At 47.8% G+C, this 25,840-nt stretch overlaps 1 protein-coding gene across 6 annotated transcripts in view; it reads right to left on the bottom strand.

Annotated features, from left to right (window-relative positions):
• The window catches only part of exoc6b (exocyst complex component 6B), a 658,566-nt gene that overhangs the window by 594,714 nt on the left and 38,012 nt on the right, over positions 1-25,840 (bottom strand). The window contains exon 1 of one of the 6 annotated variants that reach the window (XM_038793135.1): positions 18,755-19,261. The exons of the other annotated variants lie outside the window; for them this stretch is intronic. Within the exon in view, the coding sequence (XP_038649063.1) occupies positions 18,755-18,795 (41 nt within the window). The 5' untranslated portion in view covers positions 18,796-19,261. Of the gene's footprint in view, positions 1-18,754; positions 19,262-25,840 lie in introns of those variants that run through there. 6 annotated transcript variants of the gene reach the window in all.

The raw sequence follows: 25,840 nt of genomic DNA on the forward strand, positions 1-25,840 counted from the left end.
GCCATTTTTTATTACTAAGCTGCACCCATATGGCTCAATGAAGAGCCTTCTGAGACATCCTCCCTTGTTACTACAGTAATGGTCTCTTTCATCAATAATGCAACGCCCCCCTCCTCTCTTGCACCCTGCCCCTTCCTAGCACACCTGAAACGTTTGTACCCTGGAAAATTGAGTTGCCAGTCGTGCCCTTTTAACCATGTCTCAGTGACTGCAACAATATCATACTGCCACTTACTGATCGACACTTACCAGACAGGTTCCTTGCATTAGAACAGACGTAATTTAGCCTTCCAATCCTCTTTTATCACGCCCAAGTCTTCTGTGTCTGCTGGACTGACCTAGTTTTTCTTCTATATTTAATTGAACCTCGCTTCCAACTGTACATCTATTCTGTGTCCCATCCCCCTGCCAAATTTGTCTAAAGCCTTTCCTTTACCTCATCAAAAACCAAGTTAGTTAAACACAATTTCCCCTTTAGAAATCTGGCTTTTTTCGTCAATCCACATTTTTGCACGTGACTACTAATTCTATCCCAAATAATTGTTTCCAGGAACCTCCCCACCACGGAGGTTAAACTGACTGGTCTGCAATTACTGGGCTTATCCTTATAACCTGTTTTGAACAGGGATACGATGTCTGCAATCCTCTCATCCTCTGCTTTCTCCCAAGTCCAGGGAAGACTGAAAGATTATGGCCCGTGCCCCAGCAATTTTCACACACTTCTTTCAATATCCCTGGTTGGATCTCATCCGGTCTTGGTGCCTTGTCAACTTTAAGTACCAACAGGCTATTCGATATTTCCTCCTAATTAAATTTAAACCCTTCTCGTGACCGGGTTTCCTACTCTTGTCACCATGGCTTTATTAAAATTCTTTCAGAGAACGTGTGCTTGGCTGGCTCGGCCAGCAGTTATTGCCCATCCCCAATTGCCCTCAAGGTGGTAGTGGTGGGCTGCCTTCTTGAACCTCTGCAGTCCATGTGCTGCTGAAACATCCACATTGTTGCAGGACCTCACTGGACACAGGTTTCCAGTTAGAAAAACATCCCTCGACCATCACCCTCTGCTTCCTGCCACTCAGCCAATTTTGGACCAGCTGGATACGAGTTTCCAAATGACCGGTCGATCACGCTCAATGTTTTGGTCCCCTCCTTACTGTGAGAGTTGGTGGACTGCAGAGTGGAAGGAGTGAATTGCGAGGTGCAATTTCCAGCCCAACAATAACTTACATGTCTGCAGCAGATAGAAAGATTTAAGCTTTTTCAAGTTTTGGCCACGGAGCAGGAGAGATTGAGTTTGGGGACAGGAGGAGGCCATTTAACCCGTCATGTTTGTGCCGCTATTCAGTGAGATTATGGCTGATGTGTGATCTTCATTTCATATACCCACCATTACTCCTCGACACTTGATCAACAAGAATCTCTTATTTTCATTCTCCGATCGAAAATCAACAATGACACTTCCGGTGGCGGCTATGAGGGAGTAGGTCGCACATTTGGTGGCTCCCATTACGGTCGGACTTTTGGACCTTTTCCCCCGACCTTTTTGTGCTTTTGAGCGCGGAACTGGAAAGCAATATTACTCAGGCACAGGACTCATACAGAATTGTATGGACCTAAGAAGTTGGAGGGACCGTAAACTGCAGAAGAAGTGGTCGAGTAAGGGCACAGTGGAGGCTGTGAGATGGACCAACATGGCTGGTGTTCAGAGCAAGGAGCCGACAGCCCAGCCCACAATGGAGCAGCTGCTGCAGACTATACAGGAGTGCTTTTTGGCTTTGAAGCGTGACAACTTGGAGCTGCTTCAGAAGTCGATTGATCGGATGGGAAAAAGGTTGGATGATCAGACTGAGAAGCTCCAGCAGTTGGAGAAGTCAGTGGAGGAGCAGGCTGACTTTCAAACAATGGCAGATGTGGAGATTCGGAGGCTGAGGGACCAGCAAAAAGTGCTTCTGGAAAGGCTGGAGGACCTGGAAAACAGATCTCTTCGGCAGAACGTGAGAATCGTGGGCCTCCCGGAGGGGGCAGAGGGGCTAGACGCTGCCGCATATGTGGAGGATATGTTTCAGAAGTTGCTGGGGAACGAGGTGTTCCCGCGCCCGCCGGTGGTGGACGGGGCGGGGCACACAGAGTGCAGGTGAGGCAGCCGCGACAAGGGGGTCCCCCACGAGCGATGGTGGTGCGCTTTCACAGGTACCTGGACAAGGAACGGGTGCGGCAATGGGCAAAGAGCACACAAAGCTGTATTTGGGACAATACCACCCTGCGTGTGTACCAAGATTTGAGCGCGGAGGTGGCCGAGAGGAGGGGAGGCTACAGGCAGGTGAAGGAGATACTGTATAAAACAAGGTGAAATTCGGGCTGCTTTTTCCGGCGCGACTGTGGGTTACGTATAAGGGTCAGCACCGCTATTCCGAGGAACCTGAAGAGGCGATGGACTTTGTTAAGAAGCAAGGGCTGGCACTGAGCTGAGGACGTTTGGACTCATGTTAGAGCTTTTACGTATATGTGGTGTCTCTCCCGTTTTGGGATGTATCATTTTTTTCTTGTTTTTGCGTGGTTTTCCTGAATATTTCCTGTTTGGGCTCTTTGCTTAGTTGGAGTTTGGCTGGGGGGGAATTAATAAAGAGAACTGTTAAAACGGTTGGGTTAAAATGGATGCTTCAGGGGAACTTTGTGCAATCTTTGTCTGTGTCTGTATGGGAAGGACTGAAGAGTGCCTGTTATTTCTTATCTCTGTTTTTCTTGTTTCACTTGAATTGTGCTATTGTGGGGGTCGTTTATGACTTGTATAGAGTGTTTGCTTAAGTAGGGCTGATCTGGGGAAGTGGTGTGGAGGGGTCGGGGAGGGGTGACTGGGAACAATGGGTGGGAGACATGGGTGGAGCCGGTCAGGAGGCGGGCCAGAGGAAGCGCGACACATGGCTGGGGGGCTGGCCAAGGAAAGGGGATAGCTGATCGGCAATGGGGGGGGGGGGGGGCGAAGTGCCCGCCAACCAGGCTGATCACCTGGAATGTTAGAGGGTTAAACGGGCCAGTGAAGAGGGCGCGTGTGTTTGCGCATCTGCGGGTTCTGAAGGCGGACATAGTCTTGTTGCAGGAGACGCACCTGAAAGTGGCAGACCAGGTGAGGTTAAGGAAAGGCTGGGTCAGTCAGGTCTTTCATTCGAGGCTTGATACTGAGGCGAGGGGGAGTTGCAATCCTGATTAATAAAAGGGTACAATTTGAGGAGGAGGGTACAGTCGTGGATGGGGGTGGCAGGTTCGTTATGGTGAGGGGTAAGTACGAAGGGGTGAGAGTAGTCCTGGTCAGTGTGTACGCCCCTAATTGGGACGATATGAAATGAAATGAAATGGAATGTGGATTTTATTAGGAGGATGCCTGGGAAGTTCTCCGACTCGGACTCACGAAAGTTGATCATGGGCGGGGACTTTAATACAGTCCTGGATCCGAGTCTGGACCGGTCATGCTCAAGAACAGGCAGGTTGCCAGCGATGGCAAAAGAACTGAGAGTGTTCATGGAGTAAATGTGGGGAGCAGATCCGTGGAGATTTAGCCGGCCGACGGCGAGGGAGTTCTCGTATTACTCCCGCATCCACAAGGTGTATTCCCGAATGGACCACTTTGTGGTGAGTAGGGACCTGCTGGCCGGAATGGTGGGAGCAGAATATTCGGCAATTGCCATATCAGACCATGCTCCGCACTGGGTAGACCTGCAGTTTTGTAAGGACAGCTTTCAGCGCCCACCATGGAGGCTGGAAGTTGGACTACTTGCGGACGAGGCGGTGTGTGAGAGGCCGAGGATGCATGCAGAATTACCTGGAAGTGAACGATACTGGAGAAGTCTCGGCAGCAGTGCTTTGGGAGGCACTGGAGGCAGTGGTGAGGGGGAGCTGATTTCAATCCGGGCATACAGGGACAGGACAGATAGGGCAGAGATGGACCGACTGACTAAGGAAATTCTAAGAACAGACAGGAGTTACGCGGAATCCCCGAGGCCAGGGTTACTCAGGAAACGACAGAGACTGCAGGCCGAGTTTGGGGTGCTGACTACAGGCAAGGCTGTAGAGCAGCTCAGAAAGATAAAAGGCATGATTTATGAGCATGGGAAGATGGCCAGTAGAATGCTTGCGCAGCAACTGAGGAAGAGGGAAGCGGCTAGGGAAATAGGGAGGGTAGTGGATGGGGAAGGTAATCTAGTGGGTGATCCAGCAGGGCTGAACAAGGTCTTTAGGGACTTTTATAGGAAGCTGTACACTGATGTGTTGGGTAAGCTGGGTCTGCGAGGACTGCGTTTACTGCAGCAGTGAGAGAGACAGGTTTCCAACATTTGAAGAAATGCAACTCGATTTTATTGAACTGTTAACTATCATACATACTTTAACTGTGGGTTAACACTATGCTGAGTTGCCTGGAGACCTGAGGCTAACCTGACCATGACTATCTTACTACCAAATGGTGTATGTTCTAGTTGTTGCTCACGGGCTCTGAATGTCTCAGAGGCTGGATCCCCAGAGAGCGGGAAAACTAGTGCCCTCTGGCTTTATAGTGGTCGTATCCTATTCTGGTGATTTGCTGCTGTGTCCTGTGTGTTCATTGGTCATCCTGTGTGTCAATCACTGCCTGTCTGTGCACCATCATATACTTGTGTGTATATTATGACATACACTTCGGAACCACCCGGGGGACCGGGGGGGATGAGGTGATTCCTGGACAGACTGACCTTCCCAAGAGTGGGGAAGGGGTTGGAGGACAGACTGAGTAGGGAGGTGGAGATAGTGGTAGCCATGGATGCTGAAAAGGCTTTTGACCGGTCGAGTGGCATTATCTGTGGGAGGTACTGGGACGGTTCGGGTTCGGGGCGGGATTCATCGACTGGGTTAGGCTATTGTATCAGGCGCCGGAGGAGAGTGCAAGGATGAACAGGACAACATTGGACTACTTTAGTCTGCACCGTGGGGCAAGAGAGGGCTGCCCTCTCTCCCCGCCTCTGTTTGCGCTGGCCATAGAGCCGCTGGCAATTGCACTGAGAGCTTCTTGGGGCTGGAAAGGTGGGGGGGGGGGGGGAGTGGAACATAGAGTGTATGCGCGGATGATCTGCTGTTATATGTATCGGACCCAATGGTGGGAATGGACGGTATTGGATTGGATTGGATTTATTTATTGTCACGTGTGCATTGTACAGTGAAAAGTATTTATCTGCAAGCAGCTCAACAGATCATTCAGTACATGGGAAGAACGAGTATAAGTTAAAAACTGGATCTGTTGGGGAGAGCTTGCAGAGAGTCGCCTCGCTCCGGCGCCATCTTGAAAAATTCTTATGATATGGTATTATGGCAACCCCGAGGGAATTTGGCCGGTTCTCCGGATACAAACTGAACATGGCTAAGAGCGAGTTGTTTGTAATTCAGGCGAGGGGGCAGGAGAGTAGGCTGAAGGGATTGCCATTCAGGCTAGTAGGAGAGAGTTTCCGATATTTGGGGATTCAAGTGGCACAGGACTGGGGCAGGTTGCATAAGCTCAACCTGTCCCAACTGATGGAACGAGTGAGGGAGGAGGTCCAGAGGTGGGATGCGCTCCCGCTGTCATTGGCGGGGAGGGTGCAGACGGTTAAGATGACAATTCTCCCACGGTTCTTGTTTGCTTTTCAGTGTCTCCCCATCTTTATCCCGCGGTCCTTCTTTAAGAGGCTGAATATTCTGGGATTAGTACGGGCAGGGGAGTTCCAGCGGGTGAAGAGGGTGATGCTTGAAAGGAACAGAGGAGAAGGGGGGCTGGCGTTGCCGAACTTCAGCAACTATTACTGGGCGGCCAACATAGCGATGATAAGGAAATGGTTGGTGGGTGCGGAGTCGGTTTGGGAGCGGATGGAGGCTGCTTCATGCAGGGGCACTAGCTTGGCAGCCCTGGTCACGGCACCTCTGCCACTTTTGCCGGCATGGTACTCCACCAGCCCGATAGTGGTGGCAGCTCTTCGGATCTGGGGCCAGTGAAGGAGGCCTGTGGGGGAGGTAAGAGCATTGGTGCGGACCCCAATCTGCATCAACCATCGATTTGCCCCGGGGAACATGGACAGGAGGTATCGACTGTGGAGGAGGGCGGGGATTGTGAGGATGGGGGATCTGTTCCTCGAAGGGAGCTTTCCGAGCATGAGGGCGCTGGAGGAGAAGTTTGGGCTGGCGAGAGGGAACGACTTTAGATACTTGCAGGTGAGGGATTCTGTACGCAGACTGGTGCCGTCCTTCCCACGTGTCCCGCCGAAGGGGAGGCAGGACAGGGTCGTTTCTAGGGGAGAGGTGGGAGAGGGTAGTGTTTCAGACGTCTACAAGGAGCTAATGAGATCTGAGGATATGCAGACCGAAGACCTAAAGCTTAAGTGGGAGGAGGAGCTTTGGGGCGGGGGGGGGGGATGGAGGACGGTATTTGTGCAGAAGCCCTGAGCAGAATAAACACGACCGCAACATGCGCCAGGCTCAGCCTGATCCAGTTTAAGGTCGTGCACCGGGCCCACATGACGGTGGCCCGGATGAGCAGATTCTTCGGGCTGGAGGACAAGTGTGCTAGATGCGCCAGAGGGCCGGCTAACCATGTACACATGTTCTGTTCGTGCCCTAAACTCAGGGGGTATTGGCAGGGATTCGCAGATGTCATACCCGGGTATTGAAAACTGGGGTGATAATAAGCCTGGAGGTGGCAATCTTTGGAGTTTCGGAGGACCCGGGAGTCCAGGAAGAGAGAGAGAGGCCGACGTTCTGGCCTTTGCTTCCCTGGTAGCCCGGCGACGAATACTGTGAGCATGGAGGGACTCAAAGCCCCCGAGGGCTGAGGTATGGCTATCGGACATGGCAAGCTTTCTTGGCCTCGAGTAGAGTAGGGGGATATTGAGGCAGGTCCGTGCGTGAACAGAGCCGTGGTTTGCACTATGTTTAATTTGTAATTTGTGTCTTGACTTCTTTTTGCTTTGGCCTGTACAATGTCACTTTTTCTATATGCCTAAAATACCGCAATAAATTTGTTTGTTAAATAAAAAAGAACATCAACAATGACCAATAGGCGGCACAGTGGTTAGCACTGGTGTACAGCACTAAGGACCCGGGTCCAATTCCAGCCTTGGGTGACTGTGAAGTTTGCACATTTCCCCGCCCCCCCTGTGTCTACGTGGGTTTCACCCCACAACCCAAAGATGTGCAGGGTAGGTGGATTGGCCACGCTAAATTGTCCCTTAATTGGAAACAAAAACACATTAAATCAGTTTGAGAATCCCAGGGAGTATAATCTCGCCTCACTTTTACACCTGGAATCCAGATATCATTCTGGTGAATCGTCACTGTACTGATATGCAGCAGGACCTGGATAACTTTCAGGCTTGTGCTGATGAGGCCTGTAACACGAGGCACTACTCAAAAGCCAGGCAATGGCCATCACCAGCAATAAAGAATCTAACCATCTCCCCATGACACTCAACAATATGACCATCACTTAATTCCCCCTCGATCAGCATCCTGGGGGCTATTGTTGACCAGAAACTGAACTGGACTAAGCCATATGAATTTTGTTGAGAGAACCCTCCACCTAACCCCTCCAAGGGGAGGCAGTGGGGTAGTAGTATTATCACTGGACTCGTAATCCAGAGACCCAGGGTAATGCTTTGTGGACCTGGGTTCAAATCCCACCTGGGCAGTTGGTGGAATTTGAATTCAATAAAAATTTGGAATTAAAAGTCTCATGATGGGGGCGGCACGGTGGCGCCGTGGTTAGCACTTTTGCTTCACGGCACCGAAGATCCGGTTCCAATCCCGGCCCCAGGACATGGTCCGTGTGGAGTTTCCACATTCTCCCCGTGTCTGAGTGGGTCTCACCCCCAGAACGCAAAGATATGCAGGGGTAGGTGGATTGGCCACGTTAAACTGGCCTTAATTGGAAAAAAGCAGCTTTGGGTTCTCTTAATTTTGTCGGGGGAAAAAAATCTAATGATGACCATGAAACCATTGTCAATTGTAAAAATCCATGTAGTTCACTACTGTCCTTTCAGGAAGGAAATCTGCCATCCTTACCTGGTCTGGCCCACATGTGACTCCAGACCCATGTGGTTGACTCTGAACTGCCCCACCCCCTGGAATGGGCAATAAATGCTGCCCACATCCCATGAACAAAGGGAGAAAGAAAGCCTGTCCACTATATAAAAGGGGTGCAATGGAATACTCTCCAGTTGCCTGGCTGAATGCAGCTCCAACAGCACACAAGTTTGGAATTCGCTGCCTGAGGGGGTGGTGGAGGCAGAGACCCTCATGACATTTCGGAAGTATTTAGATGTGCACCTGCAATGCCACGGCATACAATGCTATGGGCCAAGTGCTGGAAAATGGAGCAAGAATGGTTCGGTGGTTTTTGACTGGCACTGACGCAATGGGCAATGTCCCTTTCTGTGCTGAATGATTATATACTCTATGATATGCTGCGGTGCACTTGCTGCATACTGCGTGAACACAGAGTCAGTGCATTGCAGTGCACACTTTCTCCGTGGATGGCATGTGTCAATTTTATGTGATGATATAATAGAAATAGAAACTTCAGAATATGATTCAATGGAAATTAAATTAGATACTTTGCCTTGCCCAGGCTGATGAACACAGTAAGAAGTCTTACAACACCAGGTTAAAGTCCAACAGGTTTGTTTCAAACACGAGCTTTCGGAGCACGGCTCCTTCTTCAGAAGGGGCCGTGCTCCGAAAGCTCGTGTTTGAAACAAACCTGTTGGACTTTAACCTGGTGTTGTAAGACTTCTTACTGTGCTCACCCCAGTCCAACGCCGGCATCTCCACATCAGGCTGATGAAATGTAACTTCTGTCAAATGCATTGTTTCTCACTGTGTATGTCAATTACCTTGTGAAGGAAATTGCTCGTTAAACACGTGACATTGATTACCCTCTAAATACAGTCAGCTGGAACACTTGGCATGAGAGCTTGTTGTGGGTTCGGAGCTGTATGGAAATGTCTCTCAATAAACTAACTTTGAACCTGAAACATCAGACTGGATGGATTCTTCCACTGTAACCCCTGGTTGAGTGTAACAATTGCCACCTGCCCCTGTTCGCTGCAAAAGCCTTGTGCAATACAAGAAGTCTTTACTGCATTATTGTAAGATTTCATCCTTTGGTCTCAGTCCAATTTCTAGTCAGTAAGGATCTACAGCATAAAACGGCCCTCACTTATTCAGGTTTAATTTTTATTCATGTTAAAAATAAAAGACATCCTGGACCCCTAGAATAAGTGCCAACTCAATGGGCGGGATTCTCCCAGCCCTTGGCCGGGCCGGAGAATCCCCGCGACCGGGCCTCTGCGATCGCAGAGCAGAGAATCGGCTCTGTTGGCGTAGTTGGTGCGGCAGCAGTCGGGGACCGCTTGATTCTCCAGCCCATATGGGCCAAGCGGCCGTAAGAAAAATACCGAGTCCTACCGGCACCGTTATAATCTGCTCTGAGCCGGCGGGAACTCGGCGTTGAAGCATCGGGTGGCGGCCGGGGGGGGGGGGGGCTCGGATGTGGCCAGGCCCGCGATCAGGGCTCACTAATCAGCGAGCTGGCCTCTCTGGTTGGGGGCCTCCTTTCGTATGCGCCGGCCCCCGTAGCCCTGCGCCATGTTGCGTCGGGGCCGGTGCCTTGAAGGAGGCCACTGCGCATGTGCGCGTTGGCATCAGCGCCACTGCACATGCACGGATCCCGCGGCGCACAGTTCGCACCGGGATCAGCAGCTGGAACAGCACGAACCGCTTCAGCGGCGTGCTGGCCCCCTGTAGGAGCCAGAATTAGTCCTGGCAGCAGCCCGTTCATGCCGTCGTAAAACACAGGCTGCTGTGTGGACACGAATCCCACCCAATATTGCACAATATTAACCTTTGCCACTTACGGCTCAGCAGCACATGCTATATCACAGGATTTGTAATCCAGAGGGTTGGATTAATGATCTGGAGAAGAGTTTAAATCCCATCAAATCATCATGTCGTAGAGAATTGAAATTTGATTAATTAAACTTGGTTAAAATTCTGGAACTGTTAACCATGAAAGTACCAGATCATTGTAAAAAGCTACTTGCTTTTATTCTTGCGAGGAAGAAATCTTTGTACAATAGTGCATTTTCTTCTTTTTATCCATAGACAGTATTGGGCCTAGGGAGACCGCAATGGTAGATATTATTAGGAAAGACTGGAAAAGGTAAATCTCAGACACTGAAGTCTGGGCATCCCAGTCTGAGACATCGCAGCCATAAAGAATACAACATCCAAGTACCTGCAGCAAAATGACTCCAACTCAAAAACTGTTTGGTCCTCCCATTGGTTGCATCAAAGGCAATCACAGGGTTAAAAAAGGATCTGTGTCTTGTTCTCAAAAGGAAAAAATATGTCATATCTCTTTTCCGGAGTGGAACTGCGCAGGAGAGAATATTTGTACAGGATACACTGTATACCAGGATGTATGAAAATAGGAACTCGCCCGTTTACTATTGGTAAAAAAATTGTCTGTTTATGAGTTCCGCAGGGGAAGTGTTGCACGGATTATTATATCTGTGGTGGTGACAGGCTTTTCTTTTCATCAGCAAAGCAGGCAAGTGCTAATACGAGGTTCCTATGCTTATTTTGACTTTATACATCTTCTTGTACAAAACAGACGCGCGACAGGCAGCAGAAATCACTCCCCCCCCCCCCCCCCCACCCCCTTTCCTCTCCCCCCCCAAAACTCCCACTCCCAACCTTGCAACTTTTTGTATTCACGTATTTATCCAGTTGAAAGTTTGTATTTCCATCAACAATCTCTGGCCTTTTTACCAACCACCTTAAATCTGTGTTCTCAACCAGAATCTGTGTTCTCAACCATTCTGCCACAAGAAGCAGTTTATTCTGGTTTTATTAATCAAAATACATCCTAATTTTGAACACCATCAAATCTCCTCAGTGCTTTCACTGCTCTAAGGAGAACAACCCCAGCTTCTGCGAGTCTCTTCATATAACTAAAGCCCCGCATTTATGAAATCTCTTCCACACCCTCTGTGTAGTTTAGCACACTGGGCTAAATCGCTGGCTTTTAAAACAGGACAAGCAGGCCAGCAGCACGGTTCGATTCCCGTACCAGCCTCCCCGGACAGGCGCCGGAATGTGGCAACTAGGGGCTTTTAACAGTAACTTAATTGAAGTCTACTCGTGAAAATAAGCAAATTTTCATTTCATTTCAAAGCTTTGTCATCCTTCAGAATGTGTTTAGAATTGAACACAATACTCCAACTGAGATGTAATCAGTGCTTTACAAAGGTTTAGCATAACTTCCTCACTTTTGTACTCTTCCACTATTAATAAAGTCAAGGATTCCATAAGGCATTTTTTTAAACAAGAGATTTCTCAACTTGACCTGCCACCATCACAGCTTTGTGTGCTGACACCCCCAAGTCTCTGCTCCTGTCACTCCTTCAAAATGAAATGAAAAAAAAATGAAAATCGCTTATTGTCACAAGTAGGCTTCAGTGAAGTTACTGTGAAAAGCCCCTAGTCGCCACATTCCGGCGCCTGTTCGGGGAGGCTGGTACGGGAATTGAACCGTGCTGCTGGCCTGCCTTGGTCTGCTTTAAAAGCCAGCGATTTAGCTGTGTGCTAACTGGAGTTTGGAACTGCAGTAAACGATGAGTATGCAAACCGACTTCAGAGGCACATAGATGGTGGGGTGGGGGGTGTGTTTGGGGAGGGTGGGGGGGGGGGGGGGCCCACATTGAAGCCTACTTGTGACAATAAGCGATTTTCAGTTTTTTCATTTTTATATCAGTATACTTCTAAATTAGACACGGTGCACCCAAGACTAAGTCATATACATCAAAATGTGCAGTGGTCCCCGGGGGGGGTGGCACGGTACAGAGTGGTTAGCACTAGCTCCAGGGTCCCAGGTTCTATTCGCAGCTTGGGTCACTGTCTGTGTGGCGTCTGCACGTTCCCAGTGTCTGCATGGGTTTCCTCCGGGTGCTTTGGCCGTTCGATAATTTGAACATTCTGAATTCTCCCTCCGTGAACAGGTGCTAGAATGTGGCGACTAGGGGCTTTTCACAGTAACTTCATTGCAGTGTTAATATAAGCCTACTTGTGACAATAAAGATTATTATTATACCAGCTCCTAGGCAACACCATTCCAGTCTGAAAAACACACATGCACCATGACTTTCTGAACCTAAGTCAATTCTGAATTCATGTGACGACTGTCTCTTTGATCTCATGGGTCTTCATTCTGCTAACTTCCCTTACTCTCCCTTCTCTTATTGCTCATGTGTGCCTCTTGAGATTTGAACCCGTCAACACAGCGAACAATTTATGTGAATAGATTTCCCAGTTCAGCGAGTTCCCCTGCAGCCTTGCTTTTCTAGGTCATGTCGCTTCAGTGTTGCTTCACTGGGTAACAGCAGCATGCATTTTCGACAGTGCCTGTAACACGGAAAGCCACCCCAAGATTACTGCACACAGATTTAAACACAAAGCAGCAAAAGCAGTGGAGGTAATCGGAAGGAGTGATCTAAAGCTTGTTCAAAGCACTATGTTTTCAGAAGGGCTTCAATGGTGGAGAAGGGAATGTAGAATCAGAGAGACTGGAGGGGAACAATTACTTTTAAAGAGGGCACTTAGGTCATTTTCTCTATTCAGACCACGTCTATGTTTTTCTCCCCGAGCGCATCCAGGTTAGGCACGGGTGGGTGGCATGCTGCTGGCACTGCTGCCTCACAGCGCCAGGGACCCGGGTTAGATTCCACCCTTGGGCGATTGCCCGTGCGGTGTTTGCACTTTCTCCCCATGTCTGTCTGGATTTCCTCCCACAGTCCAAAGATGTGCAGGTTAGGTGGATGGGCCATGATAAAATTGCCCCTTAAGAGTCCAAAAGGTTTGGTGGGATTACAGGGATAGGGTGGAGGCGTGGACCTTTTTTTTAAAAATTCATTCTTGGGATGTGGATGTCACTGGATGGGTCAGCATTTGCCCATCCCGAGTGGCTTGCTTGGCCATTTCAGAAGAGGGCAGTTAAGAGTCAACCGCATCGCTGTGTTGGTCTGAAGTCACATGTAGGCCAGACCAGGTAAGGACGACAGATTTTCTTGCCTGAAGGACATGAGTGAACCAGATGGATTTTTACAACAATCGGCAATAGTTTTGTGGTCATCATACTTTTAATTCCAAATTTTCATTGAATTCAAATTTCACCATCTGCCATGGTGGGATTCGAACCCAGGACCGCAGATCATTAACCTGGATCTCTGGATTACAGGTCTAGTGACAACACCACTATACCACCGCCTCCCCATTACCCTGGGTAGGGTGCGCTTTTGGGGGGTCCATGCAGAATCGATGGGCCAAATGGCCTCATTCTGCACTGTAGGGATTCTATCTCCTGCTCAGTCTGCATAGCCACTTTATTTCAGGAATTCAACACATCCCTTTTAACAGAATGCATGTGATCTGTTCAACAATGGCCCGTAGCACGGAAATAAGCTAAAAGTTAACCCACCCGTCAACTTTTAAAGCAAGAGGTTAATTTGTTACCATGTCTGAAGGTCGAGTGAACAAAGTCCACATTTTGTTTGCTCCAGGGTGCTAAAAGTGCTAACACAGCCTGGAGTCACCTGAGCCCTTTCCTCGGCAGCTCCAGTTACACCAGCAACTAACAATCCAACTGACAGAGCTTCAGGCTGGTTCAATTACATAATGACAAATGTCAGATGTTTGGGGGCTTCAAGACCCACTCCTGAGTACATAATCCAGGCTGACACAGGGCAGCAGAGGGAGTGCTTTCACAATAAATATTAATGATCTGGAAGAAGGAACTGATGGCAATGATGCTAAGTTTGCAGATGATACAAAGATCTGGAGAGGGGCAGATAGTATTGAGGAAGCAAGGCGGCTGCAGAAGGACTTGGACAAGCTAGGAGAGTGGGCAATGATGTGGCAGGCGGAAGACAATGTGGAAAAGTGTGGGGTTATGCACTTTGGAAGGAGGAATTTAGGGATAGACTATTTTCTAAATGGAGAAAAGCTTAGGAAATCAGAAGCACAAAGAGACTTGGGAGTCCTTGTTCATGATTCTCTTAAGGTTAACATGCAGGTTCAGTCGGCAGTTAGGAAGGCAAATGCAATGTTAGCATTCATGTCCAGAGAATACAAGACCAGGGATGTACTTCTGAGGCTGTGTAAGGCTCTGGTCAGACCCCATTTCGAGTATTGTGAGCAGTTTTGGGCCCCGTAACAAAGGAAGGATGTGCTGGCCTTGGAAAGGGTCCAGAGGTTGACAGAACGATCCCTGGAATGAACAGCTTGTCGTATGAGGAACGGTTGAGGATTCTAGAAGGATGAGGGGGATCTTATTGAAACTTACAGGCCTGGGTAGAATGGACGTGTAGGATGTTTCCACTTGTAGGAAAAACTAGAACTAGAGGACACAATCGCAGACTAAAGGGACGATCCTTTAAAACAGGGCTGAGGAGGAATTTCTTCAGCCAGAGGGTAGTGAATCTGTGGAACACTTTGCCGCAGAAGGCTGCGGAGGCAAAATCCACTGCGTGTTTTTAAGACAGAGATAGATAGGTACTTGATTAGTAAAGGGATCAGGGGTTGTGGGGAGAAGGTAGGAGAATGGGGATGAGAAAAATATACGCCATGATTGAATGGCGGAGCAGACTTGAAGGGCCGAGTGGCCTAATTCTACTCCTATGTCTTATGGTCTCATGGCTTCACTGTCACAAATATTTACTGCATTCATTAACGATTTTGGTAATGGGACAAAAAGCCACAGATGTATATGCTCCACTGATTTGGATTTGTCATGTGTACCAAGGTAGGGGCAGCACAGTGGCGCAGTGGTTAGCATTGCTGCCTCATGGCACCGAGGTCCCAGGTTCAATCCCGGCCCTGGGTCACTGTGGAGTTTGCACATTCTCCCCGTGTCTGCGTGGGTTTCACCCCTACAACCCAAAGATGTCCAGGGTAGGTGGATTAGCCAAGCTAAATTGCCCCTTAATTGGAAAAAACAAATTGGGTACTCTAAATTTAAAAAAGAAAATGTGTACCGAGGTACAGTGAAAAGTATTGTTCTGCATTCAGTCCAGACAGATCGTTCCACACATGAATAATATAGGGCATGCATAAATACACAATGTGAATACATAGACACAGACATCGGGAGAAGCATACGGAGTGTAGCACTATCAGTAGAGACGATGCGTGGAGTGATCAGTTCAGTCCATAAGATGGTCAATTGGGAATCTGGGGAAGGGGCAGCACAGTGGCGCAATGGTTAGCACTGTTGCCTCAGGGCGCCGAGGACCCGGGTTCGATCCTGGCCACCGGTCACTGTCCGCGTAGAGTTTGCACATTCGCCCCATGTTTGTGTTGCTCTCACCCCCACAACCGAAAGCTGTGCAGACTAGGTGAACTGGCCACGGTAAATTGCCCCCTAATTGGGAAAAAAAAGGAATCTGGGGAAGAAGCTGTTCGTGCGTGTTCTCAGACTTTTGTATCTCCTGCCCGATGGAAGAACTTGGAAGAGTGAGTAAGCCGGGTGGGAGTGATCTTGATTATCCTGTCCGCTTGCCCCAGGCAGCGGGAGGTGTAGACAGAGTCAATGAATGGGAGGCGGGTTCGTGTGATGGACTGGGCTGTGTTCAAATAATGACACAAATATAAGTGTAGATGGAAGCATAAAAAGAAAGATCGTCTGAATCAGAAAAACTGCGGCAAATAAGATTTCAATGTAGGCAAATGTGAGGTCATCCACTTAAACAAAAGATATAATAGGATTTTCTTAAATGGCACCAAGCTGAAACCAGAGGCAGTCCAAAGAGAATTGAGGATCCATGCACACAAATAATTAAAATGTCATCAAAGGTAAAGAAAATAATCAAGTCCAAGGCTGGCCTTCATATTTCAAGAACTAGAACACAAGTGTATTAAGGTCATGTCTTAGTTAGGCCACACTCAGTACAGCGAGCAGTTGTGGGTACCACACCTTCGGAAGGATGTACTGGCTTTCAAAATTTACCAGTGTGATCAATGTAGGAATTTCAGATATATTTATTATATGTAGTTGATGCAGTAAGGGGCAAAAGCCTGCGTTAGTATGTGACTGCTATAGTCATAAGTCTAGTCTCTATTGTACTGTCAGGAGCTCGATTCCACGTGAAAGTTTGCGATCTCTGGTTCAAGAGTGCTCCGAGGCAGTTTAGAAGGAGCACCCAACCCATACTATGGCTGCCCTGCAAGTGAGTTTTGAGTAAGGTCTACTCCGTTCTGTGCCTGATCATGGAGTGCTTGATCCTGATAATGCACGGTAAAAACAGAAAGCTCTCCATTCACGAGCCTATTCATTAGCTTGATCAGCACAAAATTCAATACAATTTAGAAATACAAATATTTTAACTTGCTCCAATACTCCCACGTCTGAAATGTTTCAGAATACTTTACGTAATCCTCTACTCTTGTGAAAATTAACCTTGCACTGTGGCAAGAACATGTAGGCTCAGAACAGCTACAAACAGTTTGTAATTAATGTCCCTGCTCATTTAAACTTGCAATTATTAATCCCAAGACTGTAACTAATCTGGGAAATTGCTACACAGTAAAATGTCGGTGAAGGGCAAAGACTCAGGGTAGAACTGTACCAAGGTTAAAAAATATACAAGAGAAGATAAAGCAGGAAGTAACAGTTCCAGCAGATCCGGGATAGAGTGAGGCAGCAGCTAAGATCTAATTTCCAGTTCTGAATCTGAGCCGGAGTTAAAGAATATGCATTTATAGAGAACCAGTGAACCTCCCACAGCGCTTTCCAGCCAATGACGTACTTCTGAAATCTAGCCACTGTGCGAATTGAGGAGATGCAGCAGCCGGCTTGAGCACCACAAGGTCCCACAAGCAAGACAATGACAGGTACTCTGTTGTGGGGTTTTCTGAGGACTAATTATCATCCAGAATGCCAGCAAGAACTCCCCTGCTCCACTTACTTCCCCCTGGGATTTGGTGGTGATGGTGGTTGGGGGGTTGGAGGGTTCCCTTGATACGACACTGTCAAGACTCTGGGCTGGGGACACTGGAGTGAAACTGGAGCTCAAAACATTTAAAAGTGAATATGCTACCCAATGAGCCACAACCGACGCCTGGCTCAAATAGCGAGAACACATGCAGGAAGAAAACTGTGAAATTCATAGTAAGCCATTTCAAACCTAGGATCACCCCAAGAACATTGGAAATAGGAGTATGCCAGAGAGAATACTGAGCCTGCTCCAACACTTGATCATTGCTGAACTCACACCTCAATGCTTCTATATTTGTTCATGGGACATGGCTAGAAGGACATCACTAATTGCCCTTGAGGGGCAGTTAAGTCAACCACATTGCTGTGGGTCTGAAGTCATATGTAGGCCAGACCAGGTAATGACGGCAGATTTCCTTCCCTTAAGGACATTAGTGAACTAGATGGGTTTTTACCACAATCAGCAATGCTTTCATGGACTTTTAATTCCAGATTTTTAAAATAAAATTCAAATTTCACCATCTGCAGTGGTGGGATTTGAACCCGGGATCCCAGAGCAGGACCCTGGGTCTCTGGATTACTAACCCAGTGACAGTACCACTATGCCACCACCTCCCCAAATTTCGAACCTCATTCCAATATCCTTCAAAGCCAGTTCCAAATATTCTGTCCATCTCAGCCTTGAATAGACTCAATAAATGAGCATCACAATCCTATGATTGAAGAAATTTCTCCTCATCTGAGGCCAATATTGCCATCCTGTTAAACAGAAACTGTGACCCCCCCCCCCCCCCCCCCCCCCCCCCCCACCCCCCACTCCCCTTCTCGTCTCTCCAGTCAGGAGAAACAGCCTCTAGCAACTGCCAAAGAATTCCGATCCATTCTGTTCAATTCTGCCTGATCTCTCCCATCCATGAAACTACTTTGTGAATCTTTGTTGCAACGCTCTTACAGTAAGAATATCCATCATCAGGTTAAGACCACCAAACCTTTGCCAATACTCCAGATGTGACCTCACCAAAATCTTGTATATGACCTACGCGGCTTCCTGACTCTTATCCTGAACCCCCCCCCCCCCTTGCAATAAATTCAATATACCAATTGCCTTCCTCGTTACTTGCTGCACTTGCATATTAACTTCACTGATTCACGTACAAGATCCCCAACTCCTTCTGAATACAAACATTTACTTGTCCCTCAGATGTCAAACCCCACTCCAACCAATCCCAGCAAATGGAGACCAGAGCTTGGACTCCAGGTTGACTCTGGTGTAGATGAATGAGTGTGACAGCCCCCGCCAGGGAGTAGAAACCTAAAAACCCTCCAACCCAACCACTCTGCACCATAATGGGTATGACAATGGAAGGAGCTTGTTAATCACACTGTAAATTCATCCACAGCTTAATTTCATATTATTTTCCGAGGTAAAAGTGTAAGAATTACAAAAAACACAACACTTAAGATCTCTGGAATTAGGGTCAGGGAAATGTGTCCCAAAGGAAACTCCATAGCAAGCAAACAGCTTCACGATCTTTGTGGGTTTCTCTCCCTTAAGCACGACGCTGATATTCTGCGCATCACTGACCAAAAAAACTCAATTCCGACAAGCTGCAATCATACTTACTCTCGCCATCGCTGAGAGAATCACAGAATGAAATTGCAGCAAAGTGCTCCTCCCGATAATTAATTACTTGGTAACAGAATGCTGGTACTTACCACCGAGGCATTTCCAGTGATCCAGTTCTATTGTACTCCATTTCACTCTCATTAACTCACAATGAAGGCAGTTTCAAGTTATATTACAATGCCTGCTGCTTTTCGATGTTGTCGCAAGGCAGCCTGTCATGGGTTATTTTGCTTACGCACGCTGATGTTTATGACCATCCAATAAATCCCCAAGTCCTGTTTTGACTAGTTCAGGAAGCACACCGTCCTGACTCGGACGTTCCAAAAACATACACACACTGGCTGTTACTGTTCTCTCAGATACACTTTGCAACACATACAGGGAAGGTCACAAAAGCATGTCGACTGTGAGAGCTGAGGATGCGAAGAACAGGCCAAACACAGTCCCATCTCATTTAACACAGCTCCCACGTAATACTGAACTGCCCTTGCTACGACTCGTGTCCTCAATTGGCAGGCACTGAGGAAATCATCGATATCAAGGGCGGCAAGCAGTTGACAATGGAGGCTGCAGAGCACCAGTACTAATAATATCAAACTGCAGTTTAATGCGCTTACATGTATGCAGAAAATGAATCATCGCCACTCACTCTAAGACGAGATGAAAGGTCACAGAGCCAACAAAAAAAAGCCATATACACCACAGGCAGTGACCCTCAACTCAGGAAGAGTGCATCATTGACTCTTGGTATGATACAGAACAGGAGGCTGGCCGTTCAGCCCCTTGGCCTGTGCCAGCTTTTTGAAAGAGTCACTCCAATTCGCCCCACTCCGCCCTTCTTTCTCTTCAAGTATTAATCCAATTTCCTTTTAAGTTATTATCAAATCCGTTCCCTCCAACCCTTTCGGAGAGTGCACTTCAGATACAACAGCTTGCGTGTAAAATAAACAAAATCCTCATGTTGCCTCTTGTTCTGTGGTCAATCATCTTAAATGTGTCCTTTGCTTCATGCCCCCCGTACCACTGGAAACTGCTGTGCTTGAATTACTCTATCAAAACACAAGCACATAATTGTTGTCAGACCTACATTTACCCCTGTTGAATGTTGCTAGCTGTAGAGGTTGGGTTGGTGAATTAAGACCTGTGAAAAATGGGAACTTCAGAGACCTGATAAAAACTGCTCGCCGCCCTCAGATAGATCATTGGTGCATGCTCTTTTAGGAAGGCTGTCAAACTCTTAGAAATAGAAGAGGTTCACAAAGGGTAATTCCAGAGAGTTTTGTGACATGGACCTTCATAGATCTGCCAGATGCAAGGGGCTTTGTCAAGATAAGTCATAAAAAAGTATTTCCACTAATCGGCGACCATTCTCAGATCACCATAAAGAGGAATGCAGAGAGCAGCTCGGAATTATTTTGAAATTATTGCAGAGGGTCATTAGCATAAGCAAACCCTGGCTAGAAACAGTCGAGGAAGGAGAATTTATAACAGCTTTTAAAAGTGAGATGAATAAATAATTAAGAATGAACATTTGTTTGATGGTACGGTAAAAGGTCAGTGGGATGGAACTAAGTGGATAGGATTAATACAGCACAGGAGGCCATTCGACCCATCTTGGTTGCCCTGGCTCTTTTGAAGAGCCACCCAATTGGTCCCAATCCCCTTGCTCTTCAACCGTAGCCCTGTAAATATTTCCTTTTCAATATGCATCCTAATGTATTTTGAAAATTGCTGTTGAATCAACATCCACCACCCTCTTGGGCAGTGCATTCTCCATCATAAAATCAAGTTGCCTAAGAAAAAAACTCTCATCTTTCCTCAGATTAATAGAACATGACCCTTCTCTGCTAGAAGGAGAAATACCCCACACAACTCAAGTCCCCACCGTCATCTGAGTAAATCTCCTCTGCGCCCTCCCGGGCTTAATTCAGAAAACAGGCAGAGCCACGATGGGCTGAATGGCTTCTTCCTGAAATTCTACAATTCCGTTTATAACGACACAGGCATGGAGCTGAGAAGGAGCATCAGCAAGAATCATGTTTACAGGCACTAATGGTGCCTCTCGCACTCTGGTGTCGTTGGGCCGATTCTGCTTTTCACAGAAAGGGGACAAATTTCACAGTACCCGCAGTTCAGCTCCCACTTGAAGCCAGTGCGCAATATAGCACTCACACCCACTTTTCAAACTGCTTCGTTAAAAACGATCTGTTCACTCTCTTCTCAAGTTCGGAATTCCACTTTGCTGTTTTATTTATGCTGCTTAATCCAACTTCTTGGCCAAAAAAAATAAAAATGATTTAGAATTATCAGCAGTGGACAGCATACCAGTCTACATTTGCTGAATTTGTTTATCAATCCCTTTTGTCAGTTCTAGTTTGATGGTCAGACTGGGAGTGTGTGATATTCAAGCTGTCCCATTTCCACTGGTTTTACACTGGGTGACTGAACACCATGGAGTCCAGCAGTCTGTGAGGACCCACAATCAGCAGCTCCCAGGTCACAGAAGTGTGCAGTTCACCTGCTTTACAAGGGGAACAGCAACTGGGGTCCATTCTGTTTGTCCAACCAGATGTGGCAGCAATGTGAAAGCACTGTGACACCATCCAGTTCAGAATCCCTCCAAGCAAACGCTGTCAATTTGCAGGTCTGTGGGAAAAGGCAGGGGAAGTGCGACTAGCTCTTAGAGATCTGGCACAAACATAACTGGTCCAATGGCTTCCTCTGTGCCATCACCATTCTCTGATAATGTGTTGCTACTGACGTCATCAGGGGTGTTGGTCTGAACGGGTCACCCAAGGCCAGAATGATCAGCAGCAAAGGCATTTGGTCAGCTTCCACGAACTGTCAGGCTCTGTCATCTACCTGAGCAGCCTTTTCCGCCTGCCCACCTTACATCACTCACTCAGGCATTCAAGAGCATACTAAACAGGAATAAGGAGCAGGTGCAGGCCATTGGCCCCCCAGAGCCCACAATGCAATTTGATCATATCATGGCTGACCTGATTGTAGTCTTAACTCCAACTTCCTGTCTGGTCCCCATAACCCTCGACTCCAGCTTGATCAAAAATCTATCCAATGCATTGAATATATTCAATGACCCTGCCTCCACTTCACTGGAGAAGAGAATTACACTTTGGGGGGGGGGGGGGAAGAGGGAAGAAGCATCCCCTCAGCATCCACCCTGAAAAGTCCCCTCAGGATCTTGGATGTTTCAATAAGGTCACTTCTCATTCTTCTAAAGTCCAATGGACACAGGCCCAACCTCATCAGATAACCCTTTCATCCCAGGAATCAGGCGTGTGGACCTTTTCTGAACTGCTTCCAATACAAGAACGTTCCTCCTTCAGTAAGGAAACCAAATCAATACACAGTCCTCCACATGCAGTCTAACTGACGGTCTGTACAGTTCAAGCAATTTCTTCTGTTAGGATCCCAGACGCAAACCCAACTATTTGCACTTTGTAAAACCGTGAGGAAATGTCACTGTACCACAGGAGTGATAACACTGACCCACAGGTATCTTTTATGTTAAAACAAACTTTAATTTAAACACAGAATTAACCACATAAGCAGCAAAGAGATTGCTTGACAGTTAACAACTGCAACAGTTGAGTAAAAGAGAAAATCTTACCTTACTTCCTCAACCTGCCACTATATTCCAATTCAGCAAACCAATACATTTCAAATACCACACATGAATGAAGTTCACAACCAGGTTTCTACTTGCTTTTCTTTGTGCAGAACCTTTGGAGAGAACACTTTTCAGGACCAAACTGAAACATCACTGTTCAGATGAGGGTTCTGAAACCAACTGACTTTTCAGACAGACCTGGCTCCTCCAATTAACTACAACATCTGTACTCATTGCATCAGACATTTTTTTGTCTCTTCTTACAAGTTATCCCTCAACTTGTTTAGCCAGGACCAAACAATACCCTCTCAAACATAAATAATATTCCATTGGCTAGCTATCTGTAAACAGGTAAATAGTTCCCAAGATCTATTAGTAGAACACTTCACCTGCAAATCAATGATTATCTCAACTTTACAGCACTTTAATCAGAGCTCTAGTAGTCATACTGTTTGTATGCATTTTAAACCAGGTTTTAATAACATTACTGCAAAAAAAATTAAACGGATAATTTCTTACTTTCATCACACACCCCTATTCCCCTTACAATAAATGTCAATGTTTATTTGCTTTCCTAATGGCTTGCTGTACCTGCATAGCTTTTAGCGATTCATTTCCAAGGACATTCAGATTCCTCCCCACCAGAGTACGACAATCGCTCTCTGTTTAAATGTTTAAAAACTGAATTGGACCGGTCTCATAAATACCGTGGCTATAAGATTAGGTCAGAGGCTGGGAATTCTGCAGCGAGCAATTTACCCAACTCCCCAAAGCTTGTCTGCCATCTACAAGGCAGAAATATATTGGAATACTCTCAATCGGTTTGGATGGGAGCAGCTCCAACAACACAAGAAGCTTGATACCATTCAGGACAAACCAGCCTGCTTGATTGGCAACCCAAAGACTTGCAAACTCAAGAACCTCGATGAACAAGGGCAGCAGACACATGGGAACAACACCACCTGCAAGCTCCCTTCCATGTCTACACCATCCTGTTTGAATGATGCCCAGATCTCATGAAAACCAATTTAATCATTGAAGCTATCGGCCACAATTAAAATCACAGATTAGTTTAAAGACCAAGCTAAAACATTTGGCGTACCCATGAAACAAAGTTACCCCATTTTTCATACACATAACGAAGGTCAGCATCAAACACTCCAGTTCAGGTACAGCACCGGGTTAGATACAGAGTAAAGCTCCCTCAACACTGTTCCATCCATCGAACACTCCTTGGACAGGTACAGCACGGGGCTAGATACAGAGTAAAGCTCCCTCAACACTGTTCCATCCATCGAACACTCCTTGGACAGGTACAGCACGGGGCTAGATACAGAGTAAATCTACCACTGCACTGTCCCCATCAAACACTCCCAGGACAGGTACAGCACAGGGTTAGATACAGAATAAAGCTCCCTCTAACTGCCCATGTTAGATGCTGCAAGGGAAGTTTCTCAAATATTGTCTATGATGTATCCTCAACATTAAGACAGTAGCCTGTAGAAACTCTCGGCAAGAGTTCATGCTAATCATACCAAACAAAATATTTTATTCTCGGGATATAAAAACTAGTCATTGAGACGATGCAACTCTTGGTATTGCATCTGTAAGAAAGCAAAATTCACGACCTGATGGGGTGGAGGAAACAGTCAATCGCAACTTTCATACAGGAATTGTGCGAATACGTCAAGCATTAAAAAACACAAGGAAATGAGGAATGTTTGGTCCTCAAAAGTGACCTCCTTCTGTGCAGGATTATTTGATAATTCTATGGCGGGGGCGATCAGACAAATAGAGATAGGAGGACAGGTCGCTGAAAGTCTGGTCAAAGAGTTGTGTTTTCAGGGGCAACTTGGGAAAGCAGGAGATAGTTCATTAAAAAAGACAAAGATGTCCTGCTTTTTCAGTGTGCAAACCCATTTGTTAGCAAACACCAGAGAATTGGGAGAAAAAAGATACCATTGTTTCGCTGAATTGGATTTTTTTCTCTCTCTTTCTGTTACTCGGGCATGAGCCTTGCTGGGGTGCTCATTTTTCTTTTTTTTTCTTTATAAATTTAGAGTAGCTAATTCCTTTTTTTACAATCAAGGGTCAATTTAGTGTGGCCAATCCACCTACCCTGCACATCTTTTTGGGTTGTGGGGGCGAAACCCACTCAAACACGGGGAGGAATGTGCAAACTCCACACTGACAGTGACCCAGAGCCGGGATCGAACCTGGGACCTCAGCGCCGTGAGGCAGCAATGCTAACCATTGTGCCACCGTGCTGCTCATGCTCATTTTTCTTGGGCAGCGACACAGCCTGGATGTTGGGCAGGACACCACCATGGGTGATGGCAACCCCATCCAGCAGCTTGTGGAGCTCCTTGTCATTGTAGATAGCGAACTGCAGGTGGCGAGTATGATGTGGGCCTTCTTGTTGTCCCGGTCCACGTTGCCAGTCAGTTCGAGGATCTTGACGGTCCGGCACATCAGCACAGCAGACAGGTAGACGGGGCTCCCAGCACTTACCTGCTCGACATAGTGACCCTTGCACACCGCCAGGTGATGCACAGGAGGAGCGGGTCTTAGCCTTGGCATCTTAGCCTTGGCGCACCCTTTGCCCCCAGTTTTACCATGACCCGACATGGTGCTGTTGTCAAAAAAGTTTCAAGTGCACAAGCAACTGGGCAATGTTAGATTTGACAATTCACGCAAGGAGAAACGTCATGCCGACGGGGGGGTGGGGAGGGGCGAGGCAAAGCCAGCCCCCTCCCCCCTGGCAGGAACACCCAGAACGAAAAACAACCCAATGCCCAAGGGCCCGCTCCAGGTGGGAGGCCAGGCCCCGGCACGAGGGAACGGGAGTACTGGAGAGGGGAGAGGAGAAGCGGGACAGCAACCTCCGAGAGGGGAGCCACTGTGCTAGCAGGAAAGCTAGCGACGGGGGCGCGCAACAGAGCAGGGCCGCAGCGCACCCCCAACAGGGGGGAAGGCGCCAGGCAGGGGAGGGGGGGATCACCCATCAAAGGTGGGAGAGCAAATGGGGACAGGAATGGGGGAGAGAGGGGCAATGGAGGGGTATACAGGGGAGGGGGGAAAAGGGATAGAGCGGGGGGGGGGGGCACTCGGGGGGCGAGAGACCAGGGAGGGGAAATGCAGGGACGAAGGGACAAAAGAGGCCAGAAAGGGAATAGGGCCACAAAGTGCCACAGACAAGGGCTCGAAACAGGGAACCGCTGCAAGCACCCACCCAGTACGGTCTGTGGGTGAAGGGGCCCCCCGGAGTGCAGGGGACTACCCGCGTGGCGGACACACAGTGGACGGCCATGGCGGGTGTCCCCGGGACAAGGGGGAACCCCGGAGCGCAGGGACCCGACCGCATGGGGAGAGCAGTGATAGTGGACATCCTGGACGGCCCCCTAACAAAGGGAAACCCCAGAGGGCAGGGGCGCGTCCACCGGACAAATATGGTTAACCCCACAGGAGCAAGGGGGCAGAAGCCCCCCACCAGAATAGTCACCTGGAACGTAAGGGGACTTAACGGCCCAGTGAAGAGATCTAG

This window comes from Scyliorhinus canicula, chromosome 3, assembly GCF_902713615.1.
Source record: "Scyliorhinus canicula chromosome 3, sScyCan1.1, whole genome shotgun sequence".
NCBI lineage: Eukaryota > Metazoa > Chordata > Chondrichthyes > Carcharhiniformes > Scyliorhinidae > Scyliorhinus > Scyliorhinus canicula.